Source organism: Eucyclogobius newberryi, unplaced genomic scaffold (genome assembly GCF_026437365.1).
Source record: "Eucyclogobius newberryi isolate DKJ021-1_F unplaced genomic scaffold, fEucNew1.0.hap1 SCAF_1, whole genome shotgun sequence".
NCBI lineage: Eukaryota > Metazoa > Chordata > Actinopteri > Gobiiformes > Gobiidae > Eucyclogobius > Eucyclogobius newberryi.
Window position 1 is genome coordinate 9,178,651 of NW_027315723.1, and position 14,875 is coordinate 9,193,525.

Below are 14,875 nucleotides of genomic sequence, written 5' to 3' on the forward strand. Positions count from 1 at the left end.
ACTTTACACTGTTATGGGCCCCTCTCATCCTCCTCTGGGTCACACTGACACGCTCCTGGGAAGAAAAGTATTAAACAGCATCATCTAGTGGTGAAAAGAAAGTAATGAACGCCACGATTGTAATGAGCTTTGTAACACATCTGAATTAAATCAACTTTATTTTGTAAATTGAATTTACTTACACATATTACTGACAATTTGACCTTTGTCTTTTTAGAGTAAGCGTGATCCGTGGCTAATGCACCCTCTGATTGGCTAGGCCATACCATCAGGGGGCGGGTCAGTTCTTCTCATTGGTCATTTGCTTGGCACTTCCGACAAACGGGAGCTTCTCGGATGTGATGTTGCAAATGTTCCACTTATCGGAAGTTACAACTATCTAAGCAGCTTATCTTCTGTCAATTACACTGTATATATTAACAGAAACATTTAAACTATCTACTTATAGTTTCTGATGGCATATCCAGGATACGGAGGGGTAAGAGATTTCAAATATTATCACAACACTAACGTAAAACGTGCGCTCATTTCTTACATAACAGAACAGCCTCGGGAAACATTTTCATTTGTCAACATCCGTATTAAGTTTTTAAAAGTGAAATATTTGTTTGTTGCCTGTACTTAAACATGGGTTGTAAATCGAAATCCGTTTTATAAACCAGATAAGATGCTTTCACTACTGCTTCCGGGGATTCACTTTGATGAGCTAGTAGTTAACGTAACATTAGCTGTATCAAGAAACAGGCAGTGACCTGCCCATTGCCTGTAGTGCATCTGACGTCTATCTGTGCGGGCAAAAGTCAGTCACAACTCGGGGCATTTTAATACTATAAATGAAAGCTCAAGCAGGCTGTGTGTCTGAACTTTCTAATAAATGCCAACTGTAACTCCTCACTGTTACTCTCTTACTCCCTTTGTGCATAAAACGGGAAGGTGCTGCTAAGAAGTGGCTTGTTAGAAATGTGTGGAACAGTTATATTTGTATAGTAAACAGTGAAATATTTAGTCAACTAAATATTTAATTCTCTTTTTGTTTCAGTATGGTGCCCCAATGCCTGGAATGCCTGCTCAGGGCATGCCAGGTGGTCCCATGGGTGGCCCTATGATGCGGGGTCCGATGGGGGGGCATATGGGAGGCCCCATGCCTGGACAAATGGGTGGGCCTATGGGCACCCAAATGGGAGGGGCACTTCCCCAGGGAGGATATGCCCAGTATGGCGGGGGATTTCCCGGTTATGGTGCTGCTCCAGCTGCCAATGATCCCATGTGGGGGTACTTCACTTCCATAGCGGGCCAGGTACAGGGCTGCTTGTGTGGTTTCTTGTTTTTAAAGACACTGTGTTGATAGTTATCTGTGCACAGGATGGTGAGGTGGATGCAGAGGAGCTCCAGAGGTGTCTGACTCAAGCCAATTTCACTGGAAGTTATTCTCGTATGTCATGCTCTCTTTCCCTTCATCAGGAAGAAAAAAAAAATCACACCTTTTTATAGTGTATGATAATTGATGAAAAATACAATGTGTTGCTTACAGCCTTTAGCTTGGAGACCTGCCGGATCATGATTGCCATGCTGGATGTATCCTTTGTGATCTACAGGGGTCAAACCGTAGAAAAGCACTTTGTCCATGACTCTGTACAGAACTAGGTGTGGCTCCAGTGAACTAGGCTTGTTCAGCTGCCTTCTCAGTGACACAACATGGGCAGTTGTCATATGTAATAAGTAATGACTTAAGCATGCATTGTTTTCACCTTAATCCAGACGTCACCAGAGGGACTTCACAGGTAAAATGGGCTTCAATGAGTTCAAAGAGCTACTGGTGGCCATGAATGGCTGGAAGCAGAACTTCATGATGTTCGACCAGGACCACAGCGGGACTGTGGACCCTCATGAGATGTCCCAGGCTATTACCACTATGGGTGAGCCTGATTACATTATACCAACTGTAGATTTAAGATGCACCATTTACTTTACTTGACATACTTAATGAACTCCAACTAAGCTGTATTAACTCAAAGTAACATTATACATTTTAGACATGATTAGATGCTATTAGCTGAATTTATGTTCTGTGAAAGTACATTTATCCTCCCTCTTTGTCAGGCTACCGCCTCAGTCCTCAAGCTTTGAACGGCATCATCCAACGATACAGTAAAAATGGTCGGATCTTTTTTGATGACTATGTGGCGTGTTGTGTGAAACTGCGTGCGCTTACAGGTACTTACACTTATCTAATAATAATAATAATAATAACTTTTATTTATATAGCGCTTTTCAGTGACCCAAAGACGCTGAACATATATAAAAAAGGGGGGGTATTTACAGACAGGGGGGACAACACGTACAATACACATTAATATACAGATAAAATGAACAAGACAGAAGAAGTAGAGAGAAAAAGATGGGGATGTAACAGGGGGTGGAAGAGTAGGCAATGGGGTAGAGGAGGCTAGGGGTAGGGGAGGTCATAGGCTTGGGTGAAGAGGTATGTTTTTAGGCGGGATTTGAATGTTGTGAGTGAGGGAGAGAGGCGGACAGGTTGGGGGAGGGAGTTCCAGAGTCGGGGTGCTGTTCGGGAGAATGCTCTGTCGCCAAAAGTTTTGAGTCGGGATGTTGGTGCAGTCAGGGTGAGAGAGGAGGAGGATCGGAGAGCTCGGGTGGGGCGGTGGGGGATGAGGAGGTCAGACAGGTAGGGGGGGGCAAGGTGGTGAAGAGCTTTGAAGGTGAGGAGGAGTATTTTAAAGTTTATGTGCTGCTTGATGGGGAGCCAGTGGAGAGAGCGGAGAACGGGAGTGATGTGATCACGGGACCGGGTGTGGGTGAGGAGGCGGGCAGCGGAGTTTTGGACCATTTGGAGTCTATGGAGGGAATGGGAGGAGATGCCAGTGAGGAGGGAGTTGCAGTAGTCAAGGCGGGAGGAGATGAAGGCATGGATGAGGGATTCAGCAGCGGGGAGGGTGAGGCAGTGTCGGATTTTGGCGATGCGGCGGAGGTGGAAGTATGAGGTCTTGACGATGTGGCTGACATGGGGAGTGAAGGAGAGGGTGGGGTCCATGATGACACCGAGATTGCGTACCAGGGTAGAGGGGGTGATGGTCGAGGTGTCGATGCTGAGTGAAAAGGGACCAGTTTTATTGAGAGTGGATTTGGTGCCAATGAGGAGGAGCTCTGTTTTGTCACTGTTCAGTTTGAGGAAGTTGAGAGTGAGCCATGATTTTATTGTAGAGATGCAGGTTTCGATGTGGCTGAGGGGAGGGTTTTGGGTGGATTTGGTGGTGAGGTATATCTGGGTGTCGTCAGCGTAGCAGTGAAAGTCCAGGTTGAGGATGTGACCAAGGGGGAAGATGTAGCAGATGAAGAGGAGGGGGCCGAAGACTGAGCCCTGGGGGACCCCCTGCGTTACTGGGGAGAGGGTGGATGAGTGACCGGAGAGGGAAATGAACTCTTGCCTGTTGGTGAGGTAGGATGTGAGCCAGTCAAGTGCAGAGCCCTCAACACCCAGTTGGCGCAGCCTTTGTAGGAGGACACATATCTGTTTTGATATCTTCAGTGGTCACTGTACTGTTTGTCATACATGGGTCAAATGTGGACTGACATTTCACCAGTCTACACTGCACCTGCATCCTTTGCTTCTTATATATATATATATATATATATATATATATATATATATATATATATATATATATATATATATATATATATATATATATATATATATATATATATATATATATATATATATATATATATATATATATATATATATATATATATATATATATATATATTAAAATTTAAGCAGCCAATATTATAGATTTTAAATGTATATGTCCCTCTTATTACAGAGAATTTCAAGCGGAGGGACCAGATGCAGCAGGGAGCCGTTACTTTCCAATATGATGATGTAAGTTTAGTTTTTCATTCCTTTTATTTACTTTTTTTAATGTGTCTTCTATTGAGAACCATTTGATTGCCTGCCTGTCCAATGTGGCCAAACGTGTGTAATGACCTTGCATAATTATTTCCTATTCTTGCAGTTTATCCTGTGCACAATGGCCCTCTAAGTGTCGTTGGGTACCGCACCACAAGGTCAGCCCGTCGCTCACAAAGGGATCAGGGGTGGAATGTGGACTGCTGACTCACAGGAATTTAAAGGGAGGCCAGTATTTCTAAGACTGAGACGCCATAGAGCTTACTGCAATGCTTTAGTTTACACACAAATATATAAAACTCATGTGAGTGGCCAATCTTTTACATTTAAGTGAGAAAAATCCTTAATCACGCAAAAATATATATTCCTGTTTTTAAAAGATGCTCTGACTTCCTGTACACTCATTGTGCCATTAAACTCTTTGTAAGTTTGGCCATAAAGGGTTCTAAACCGTTATATATATTACATATTAACAACAGCTTTATATATTTAGCACTCCTTTGATTTTAAATGTAGCTTTACCTAAATGTACAGTAAGATGTATAAAAAAATATTTGTGCCTTTTCCACTTGGATTTGTTTGCTATGTGCCTAATCTAACCTCATATTGACTCCATGTACAATAAGACAATGTGACAAATATAATCATGAACTGAATACAGATGTATATGTATCTTTTTCTCATTCACAATAAACACTGCCAGTATGCATTCAGTTTATTATTCTATACAATTGTGTATTCAGTCTACACAATATATTAGATTTCTTTAAATATAGTTTGGAACAAAAACATTCAAATTAGCTGTTAAGTGTTGCATTGTATAAAATACAGTGGCAAACATTTAAAAAATGCATAAAAACAATTGTGAACAGCACTAGATTTAAAAAGTGACATTGTATCCAGTACAGCAATTTTTCTAATCTTTGTGCAAAAGATTGCAATTTCCATGAAAGTTCAGTAGACAGCTCTTCAGACTGGATGTGTTGGGTTGAACTGAAGCGACCTGTTCTACACCTGTGCTTGGAAATCAAAGATATGTTCTGAAAGGAAACACCCCATGTTATGCTGGATATAGATTCTACAGCTGTTTGCCTTTCTGAATTCTAAGGTTTGGAAAAAAAAATCCAACTGAGCATACAGATCGGAATGCCCTTCAATTGTGATCATGTGATCATTGAGATGAAATGCATGTTTCAATCTGAAGACGCAGTTAAAACACTCACAGTGGCAAACAGCAGCTAAAGCTCCATCTGACAAACTGATAGCAACATAATTTTAATGGCAAAGAGTCAATGGATCACCAGCAGGAAGCCTTCTGTCTCCAAAGTCTTGCTACATTAAGAGGCTATGATTTGCATTCATTATCGTTTATCATCAGCCGACACCATTCGAACATCAGGGGTTTTAAAAATACTTAAACCAAGTACATTATAAAAATAATGGCAAACAAAATTTTCTGTTTTAGAAAAATAGGTTAAACCATTAAATGTCTCTGGTAAGTTCGGTGCTGCACCTACAGTTCAAAACACACTGTTGAGACCTCTTATACTTGAGGCAGTGCAGTCTCCATGCAGTACATGAGCTCACATTTTCATTTGAGTATAAAATGGTAAGGACTTATTTGTATCATGCAGTTTATTATTAACGTTTAAATAACTGGAGGGATTTACATCTTTGATGGTGGAAAGCATTGGATGTATTTAGGAATAATATGATTTGTAAAGGCTAGAGCAGGCTAATCAAGCTAAGGCTAGTGAAGGCTGGACATCAGCCCGGCACATGAATCTTTTTGGTGATTAAGATGGGTTTATTCATGAAATGGTATTTTTAGAAATATAATGGAAGACCTATAATATATGTTGTAGAACAGTGTGAAAGCACAGAAGTCTCTTGGTCTGAAATGCCCTTCATAAATGCCTCACCATGTTTTACATGTATGATTGTAAAGTTCCTTTAGTGGCCAAGGGCAGACACATTTAGAGACACACAGGTACAGAAAGCAGACACATTCTCCTGCAGAGACAAGCAGGGCCTAAGCTGAAGTTTGGGAGCGCACGTATAAGACATGTATCATGATAGTATACTATCTATTGTCATCATTATTGCTCTTACACCGGAAGGGTCTTTGTGCTATGGGCTGTTCAGTTGCTGTCACATACAGCTAGAGTGTGTCCACTGTGATTTATTCTACTTCATAAAAGGTGGCATTGCGGTGTAAAGTAGGCACACTAACCATACAGACAGGTTTCCTTTGATTGTGGTGAAAGGATTTAAAGGAGTTCAGAAATGTGAGAGAGAGTTTCAAGTAGCTTTGTCCCTGTGCTAGGTCGACCTGTTGGCTACAATAGACTGTATGCATGCAGAGAACACACCTGATGGTCCAAGTGAGAGGAACATGCAGCCCAGAGGAGAGGGAGAACGCAAATACATGCATATCTCTTAGAAAAAGCACATCGAGTGCCCCATGTTTGCTGGCAGTGTTCTATTAGACCTATGTACAAGGAGATGATGATGGTGTAAATAATATAGTTTATAAATTCCTCTGTATAAATGAACTTTGTACATCTAAACCAGCCAAGGAGTATGGGCGAGGGCTTTCCAAAAGGACTGGAAGAAAAGTCTACAGTTATTTTCCTTTGCATATTCAGTCTCTTTCTTAGACCCTGAGTCGTGCTTAAGAGAAGACCTTCAGTCTAAGGTTGGGCTAGCCCTGGGTCGGACAGTGGCCTGTGGAGTCCCGTCATCCCATAGCTGCTGGGGACTTCGGGCAATGAGGACTGTCTGCCTGATGGGAATCCGGCTGCCTGTATGTCCACTGTGTCCATGTAGTTATGTCGGTGTCTCTGCTCCATGTCTGATTCATTCTCCATCACTCCAGCAATGTCCTCGTCTGGAAGAGTCTCGGCACCCAGGACCGGAGACGGTTCTTTGGATTCACCCTGGGAGTTTTCTGGGCTCTGTGGGGGCAGAGGCAGTCACATTTCAGATGTTTGACACTATACAAATCACTAAAAGAGAATGATTAGGGCTTGTGTGTAATCTGGTAAATCTGACCTGAGGCTGAGAAGGTGCGGGGCACAGTGTCAGCTCGCCTTGTAGAGACACTGGTTGCATGTGGATGGCTGCCTTGTAGTAGTCAGCGCTAGAGCTGTCTGTCTTGTGGTAGTCGGGGCTAGATTTGTCTGCCTTGGGGTAGTCAGGTCTGGAGGTGGCTGCATTGTGGTAGTCAGGGCTTGAGGTGGCTGCATTGTGGTAGTCAGGGCTAGCGGTGTCAGCCTTGTGGTAGTCAGGGCTCGAGGTGACCATGCTGTAGGCTGGAGGCCCGGCTGTGATCTGCCTCTGCAGCAGCTGTAGGATGGCCTGGATGTCAGAGGTCATCTGGGACTCCAGTCTGAGGGACACACAGCAAATATAGTCACTATTCACAAATTAATATACTTAATATAATTGATTACACTCAATAAACCTCGTTGAAAACTCCCATTTGATACAGTATACAGTATGAAAACATGGCATTTTGTGCTGCTTGGTGGGCAACACATATGCCTGCAATTTGGACAGGCCGTAGTGCTGTGAGAGCGATTCTGGCTTTGACAATTTGCTGCAGTCAGTCTCAGTCCCATTTCTTGCTACACTGGCCAAAACAAATCCTTATAAAAGGTAAACCCAGCAATTTCATCTGATAAATACAGAATATACAGTGTCTACTACTTTCCCTGAAAGATTTTTTAGACAGGACAGATGAGTGAAAAGTGGAGGATGAGAGAGAATGGAAGTGAATTGTCAGAATCTGACTGACTGCACATGGAACCTGCCATACGTGTGTTGTGCCTTAACCAGTCGACCACTGGGCAGCACGGTTTCCCACGCACCCTATTTGCCCACCTGTTCCAGCTTTGAATGGTTGCACTACTCAAAGGTGACACAAGAGGGACCTCAACCACACATAATGGAAACCATTGTTTGTTAGTAGCTGGTGCTTCACAAGTTTCCTTTCCACTGGAAAGATTCCAGTTAGATGTCTTTGCAAATGGACTTTGACAGCTAAAACACAATTGTTAGAGCGTTAACACAGTTATTGACTTCACAGTGTATCAGTCAAACGGCGTCATAATGAGAAGTCAGAGTAAAAGTGAGCAGAGAGGGAAGGTCGGTCTGGGACTGTGCCAGGTGCTGATCTTTGGAGATTTGAAGGCTGGCTCAGGTCTGTGAGGCTAAAACAGCGTGTAGCAGAGGAGCAGCAGGATCAAAGGACAGGGGATAATGACATGATACCGAAGCTTGCAGATGGGCTGCGCACACTGCTGTCCCTTTCTTCAGAGAAAACTCATTGACTAAATTTGAGTATGCTCTTGTCCAAAAGCTTCCTAAACTTAAAAGCATCTCCCTCCTGACTAGAACAATTGAAGTTAAAACACTTGAAATGTGTCTGGGTCTCATGGTGGTGAGATATAAATAGCTGCTGCTGCTTCCCGCTCCTCTGTATCTGCAGCACCAGCCAACACTAAATGAGCTGCTCACACAGAACTACCTCACACTTATAAGTGTGACTTAGCGTGGACGAGTTCTGAACTCTAAAATGACAGCAGAGGAATGAGCAGAAGCCAGTGGACTGAAGAAGAATACAGACTTTTTAGGGCTCAGTCCAGAATCAGCAGATGCGTGTCCTCAGAATAAAGTCAATACCTCGATTTCAGAAGAATTTGATCAGGTCATTTAAAGCTACTCGAGAGGAAAAATAATTGTCTTAATTTCAGTAGCACTTGTAAAAAATATACGTTCATATTATCTGCATATTTATGATGAGTATAGTCCCAGGTAGATGGTCTAATCTAAAGAGGAACTGGTCAATTCTGCTATCTAGACTAACTGAATTGACCGAGGACAAGACTATATTAGCAGCTTTCCCTACTGGTTTGAATAAAACCACATTAGGGACAATCGGCATGTCCCCTTGGCCAAGTAAAGTCAACTGTCCACTATAATTTTAAGATGATAGCCTTTAAATCATTTGTATTAATAGTTCTATAGAAATACACTTGAATTGGTACTCAAAGGACTCAGACCTATTGAGGTGCTGCTGCAGCATGTCCAGCCGCTGCTCCACCTCTCCATAGGTGAGGTCCGAGTCACTGTCCTCCACGCCCACAGTGCCCTCACAGGGGGCTGGCTCCTCTGCTGTCTCACTGGGATGCTGAGGCACCCAATCCTTTGCATCCAGCTCTGAGTGCACACAAGAAAATAGGGTGAAAAAATGATTCGAGACAGCGTCTGGGGAAACAGCTTATGCTTTATGCCAGTCATTATTTAGCTGCTGGAATGCTAACTATCTGACGACTCCAAAACATTGTTAGAATTGTGTGGTTTGGTAGTTAGAAATCTGTGATTGTTAAAAAGAAAATAAACTTTCTTGTATGGTGTCTTTATACTGTTTTGATCTAAATCAATATCACTTGGCTCGCCACCCATTTTGTGAGAGTGTATTGTAACAGATCAACATGCTGCCATCGCCAGCATCTGAGCGCAAATTAAGGGGGCCACAGTCAGGCTCCGCCCATGGGCTCTGGAGCTTTGTTTGAAATAAAATATTTCACAGGGATTTAAGACCTGACTTCTCTGACAGAAGTCAAAGCAGTTAAAACCCACAGACACCAACTGGTAAGTTTGTTCAACATGTAACAAGCCTAACAGGGAAAATGAGGATCTGTTTAAAGCTGCACAGATCTCACAGGCAGATACAGCTTGTTGTATAGAGGCTGCTCACTCAAGCCGGCACTTCACGCTGCCTCAACTGTTTGTGGAGTCACACAGGGCATTTTAGTTTTCAGCAGCAGCTTGTGTTGTCCTTATGCTTGTCACACCCCTTTTGTACAATGGTTGGGCATTTTCTTTCTTTTTTTATTTTTCAAAGCGTTAAAGAACACGAAAAACAGAGCAAGACCAGAGTGAGTCCAACAGAGAAAAAAAAAAAGACATCCTATAAACCAATATCTAAAAGACATATGACCCCAAAAAATTGTCCCATTTTGCCCATAAAATTTGCTGATTTAAAATTTTAGTCCGAATGTGATTTTTTCTATTTTTCTAATGTCCAATAAAAAAACTTTGATTGTCGGTGCATTTTGTGTCATTCATTTCTTGTGAGGGCCTTTTTTTGCTGCCGCCAGGAGGATGCTTGTATTATGTGTAATGATCGTCTTGTGTTTGTCGTTTGGTAATGAATCCTGTTTGATAATTGTGGATTAAGTTTGGGAGTATTTGTTCCATTCTTTTGGACATTCTTGAGGTGTATATACATTCAGGTCTACATTCAGAATAGAAATGGGTCTATATGAGGCACAGGCCAATCGGAATATGATGGCCTCTTTACAACTAGGAAGGGTTTAAGTTGTCTTAAGTTGGTTGGGCATTTTCTATTGTAAGTACATTACACAGAACAGAGTTTATTGAACAGATGGTTTCAGTGACCAGACATCAGGCCTATCTGTGTACTGTAAATCCCTCATTTGGTCGTGACCTATGTACCAAAGGGTGACCCGAGCTGCTCCATATAATCCTCTTACATTTCACTGCTGTGTGGGTTTAGGGTTGCATCAATATTACACATAAGCCTCATTTGATTTTTAATAGGTGTGACATTACTCTAGGGGGCTTAGGGGTCTCTGGGGATGCACAGCCTTCTCGGTTTGTTTGTTGTACATCTAGAAGTAAGAATCTAAAGTCCAATGCAAAGTCAGTTTTACATAATTCCAGGGGATGTGTGCTGTCTTCACCTTTAAAGGGTTTGCCCTGGGTGGTGCCTCCAGCCTCGCCTGATGCAGAGCTTAGTCCAAGCCCCAGAGGGTGGTCCCGGACTACAGGGTAACCCAGCACCCCAGAACACAGAGGCCTCTGCTCCTCCTCTTCTTCCTCCTCCTCTTCTTCCTCCTTCTCTTCCTCATCCTCCCCCTCCTCTGCAGACTCTCTCATGTTCTCTGCAGCTGACGATCCGTACATGTGACGCTGGTGCCGGCTGCCACAGTATGTGGCCACTCGCATCTTGTTGTTAGAACCTGTGGGAGACATGGTAATGAAGCTGAGCTGGGGAACACTGTTCCAGGTTCACTTCCTTTGGGATGTTGGGTTGGCTCATTATTGTTGACAACAGGTAGCCTGTGTTTCGCTTTAGGGTGAAGTGAGGACAAACAGTGTCAATGACATACTGTATTTAACCATGGCTTTGATAGTAAACAACAAATGGGTCTATGCTATGTCCCTGAATAAGTTTGCCTTTTCTCTTAGAATGGCACAAACCACCAAGTGAAACATGACAGGTGGTGCCAGCTGCAGAATTCAGATAGCGTGTGAGGTACATCCTCTGTTCTTCTTGTGTTATATTGGGAAATGTGCTCAAAGGCCCTGTAACCATGGCAACCAATTAGATTTGCCTAAATCGAAGCCAAACAGCTGAGTACTGCTGTGCAGTGGTGCTACATCCCGTCCCAAGGCTCCCGGCTGCTCCCACAGTGCTCTGTGCTCTGGTCCGAACGGCTCATTCTGTCACTGGCTCAGCTCGGCTTCCTGGGCATGCCGCTTTGTGTTTATCTGTGCGGTTCCTCAGCTGCACACACACAGGTGTGAGAGCCGCTCTGACACAACTGACAACACGCACAACTTTAAACAGGAGCAACAGAACATGTAGCAGGTCGTGTTTGAAGCCAATAACAAATCAGCATCAGACCAGTTCACTTTCCACATAATTGAGCTATCTTACATTGTCATATGGTGTGGATAATAAATAAAACCCCAAAAATATTCAATCTGACCTGTAGAAAACTTCCTTCTATACGACAATCTCTGTTGACACCTGATTTCATCTGTGCAGGAACTGCTGTGTTTTGGATTTGTCATCTGAAATTAAAGGAGAGGAAAAATCAGACCCATGTTGCAGTGTGCTAAACACATATTGTGTAGATAGACAACAATCCTGTTCCAACAGCTATTTTGGTATGTAACTCTACCACTAACTCTCATATATATTCCTTTGCTTTGTAATTCTACTTTTTACAATGCCCCAAATAAATGACTACAGAGCTGTATTTTTCTAGACAAACTTGTTATGCCTCTTGTTCACATTCTGCCAAAGGCTGTGCACATATGTCCACTGCACAAATGATGTGACAGCCGTCATTCTGCTGGTAACATACAAACTGCTCTTAGTGCTTGACCTATACTCGTTTTTACCACAGTATTCCAATGGTAAATTTATTATTATGCATTACACACTCAGTGATAAACGAATGCATCAAATTGACTGAATAAGACCATCTACATTGACATGGAAGAGGAATAGTGTGAGGACTAGAAATTTAATTTAAGATAATCGTTCCACAAGGGCTTTAGCCCACTGCATGCTATGATTATAAATGGCTATAAATAGTGATTACTTTAGAGTTTTCATCGCGAAGGTCAAATGTTAGCTCCAGATTGGTGAAGAAGTGGTCAGCAAATTCTGGGTACATGTCCAACACTTCCAAAATCTCCTCCCTCTGGATGGTGTGGAGGTCACAGTAGCTTAGGGCACGTACGTCAGCACAGGATTTTCCAGGTTTGGCAAATAGATGGATCATCTCTCCAAAAATATCATTCTTACCTGAAAAATAGAGTCAATTATCTGTTGGGCTTATCTATTTTTACACATTATGTGAGATTATGTAGAGCTGCCTGTAAGATGAACCATTAATTAATTTCATTAAATATTATTTCAAATGTTTTCTTAGCTATAAAAACATTGTACATAGTGGTCAGTTTGTTATATTGTCCTTTGGTGGTTTGGTTGTCAAGACAATTATCAGAAAGCAGACTGAGCCTTGCCTTGTCCACTCTCTGATCTGAATAATCACTATCTGAAGACCAGCACCTGCATCTATAATGAATGAATGCTAGTGCAGCCTCTGCATGGCAGTGAACCTGGAGCCTGGAATTCTTATCGCACACAAAGATTTGGTTAATAGATTGTAGTATTTGATCCACACTCTGGAGCAGTGGAGAACAGTAATGGGCCTCATTAAGCCTGAGCCAACCACCATAACTTGACCAAATCAAGGAGAATGTATTCTTGAGGTTCTGAGGTTTACATAAAGTTTTACATCCCCCTTTCAGATGCTTGTATAGCAGCTGCATAATTAATCATAACTCTACAATTTGTTCCAACTGTGTAATATTAAACTATGCCAATGTGTTTTAAACCAGTAAAAGCAGAGATTACATTATTCAATTTACATGGAGAAATGGACAGACAGTATGTAGTACAGTATACAATGACCTATAAAGATTCAGCCCACCTGGCAGGAAGCATGACAATGTGAAAAGGCCCAGAGGACAACCCCCTTCGTCAAAAACACAGGATTCACACAAAGCTGGTCACATGGAAGTCACCCAGTCCACAGCAGGCCCTGTTTAGTCACAAATGACCTACACCGATGGCTACGGGGTTTATCATGCTCAGTTTGGCGTTATGGGTCCAATGCCAGGAATACAAGAAATATGCAAAAGGAAATATTCAGACAACTCTACAGAAATTAAAATAACATTCCCATTAATTTTAACATGGGAATGATTAAAAGAAAGAGTTTTTTCAAAAACTTTATTTATTATTATTTATTTTTTTAATTGTATTCATTATTAAACATAATAAAGCCTACTACGTACAATTCATTATGATTTTGTAGCATTCTTAGCTGCTGTGACCCACCTGTGTAAAAGCAGCTTCCCTGGCAGTCTGCTCTAACAGTTCTTTAATGAGAACACTATCTCTCTGAGCTTCTGTTTAAAGATTCCCTTTAACTGCAGAAGGCACTAGACTAACCAGAAACACGTTGTAAGTAGCTGTGTTAGTAATTTCTTTCTTCATGACCTTCAATACCTTTACTTTACAATATGTACCCCCTAGTTCACGAAAATGTTTATCTTGTAATGATTCAGGCTTCACAGCCTTACCTACCCAATATGGCCACTACAACGTCTTCCTTGAGGATTTCGATTGAGCCACGGGACACAAAATAGAGTGCCGTGAGCACATCTCCACTGTGAACCAGGGTGTCTCCAGGCGGGGCGTGGGTGGTCTTGAACCTCATGGCCAGAGCACGCAGGCAGCCCTTGGAAGCTCCGAGGAAAACCTTACAGTCATGGAGCAGGGTCTTGTTCAGGTGGAGGCAGATATCTGCCTGCAGGCACTCAGGAAACCCCTTCAGGACCTGGAGCAAACATGTGCAGAGTGAATGAGAGGGTCCAAGTGTCTTTATATGTCAGGTTTGACCTAAGCTCAAGATGCACTTCACATTTACAGTCAAATTAGTTTGCCACCTGTGTTCTTTCCTTCTTCTCAAAACCTTCTGTAGCAGAAATAGTCTGCAATGCCTAATGATACTTTCATCAAATTTACAGTGGAAGATGACACAACATTTAGGAAACAGGACAGAACACTGAACAGTGGTGCAAACTGTAGGAGTTGCCTACTTTTATGTTATGCCTATTTAACATGCTCTTTGTCACAGCTTGAACATCAAACATGATTAAAGACTAGTAAAAAAACTTACCCATTTGAGACAAAGATACAATGACCACTGACAAAATAACTGCTCCGTGAACTGTAGATAAGGACATTTTGGATATTTGACAAAATAACACACACTGGGAGACAGCAGAGGGGCTCAGAAGACACACGGGACATTGAAACAAGAAAACACATCTTGCGTTTCCACAATACTCCACAGCAGAAGTGCAGTGTGAACTGGTTTAGGCTCTGACAGGCTCTTTGTTTCTCTGAACAAAAACTGATCAGGAGATTTGGAAAGGAAAGACTGAACAACATTTGGCAAGCACAGGTGCCGTCGCTGAGGCAGCAGCCAAGCCTCCCACAGTGGGAGGAAAACCTGGCAGTGCCTGACACGGCTGCCCACTCGC

The 14,875-nt window shown here is 42.4% G+C and overlaps 2 protein-coding genes across 6 annotated transcripts in view; one reads left to right on the forward strand and one right to left on the reverse strand.

Annotated features, from left to right (window-relative positions):
- Positions 1-327: 327 nt before the first annotated feature.
- On the forward strand, positions 328-4,593 carry LOC140373436 (sorcin-like). The gene is made up of 8 exons (XM_072459946.1): positions 328-478; positions 1,040-1,297; positions 1,363-1,432; positions 1,532-1,575; positions 1,769-1,916; positions 2,101-2,214; positions 3,846-3,904; positions 4,038-4,593. Exons 1-8 carry the CDS (start codon positions 455-457, stop codon positions 4,062-4,064), a joined length of 744 nt encoding a protein of 247 aa, XP_072316047.1. The 5' UTR covers positions 328-454; the 3' UTR covers positions 4,065-4,593.
- Positions 4,445-14,875, reverse strand: part of kcnh7 (potassium channel, voltage gated eag related subfamily H, member 7) — a 55,279-nt gene continuing 44,848 nt past the window's right edge. For 4 of the 5 annotated variants that reach the window (XM_072459892.1, XM_072459874.1, XM_072459883.1 and 1 more), the window contains 7 exons: positions 13,914-14,166; positions 12,358-12,563; positions 11,737-11,821; positions 10,705-10,983; positions 8,998-9,154; positions 6,986-7,322; positions 4,445-6,888 (listed from right to left, as the gene is read on the reverse strand). In XM_072459892.1, the coding sequence (XP_072315993.1) occupies positions 6,625-6,888; positions 6,986-7,322; positions 8,998-9,154; positions 10,705-10,983; positions 11,737-11,821; positions 12,358-12,563; positions 13,914-14,166 (1,581 nt within the window). In that variant the 3' untranslated portion in view covers positions 4,445-6,624. The remainder of the gene's footprint in view (positions 6,889-6,985; positions 7,323-8,997; positions 9,155-10,704; positions 10,984-11,736; positions 11,822-12,357; positions 12,564-13,913; positions 14,167-14,875) is intronic. The other variant, XM_072459853.1, reaches the window with a different exon arrangement.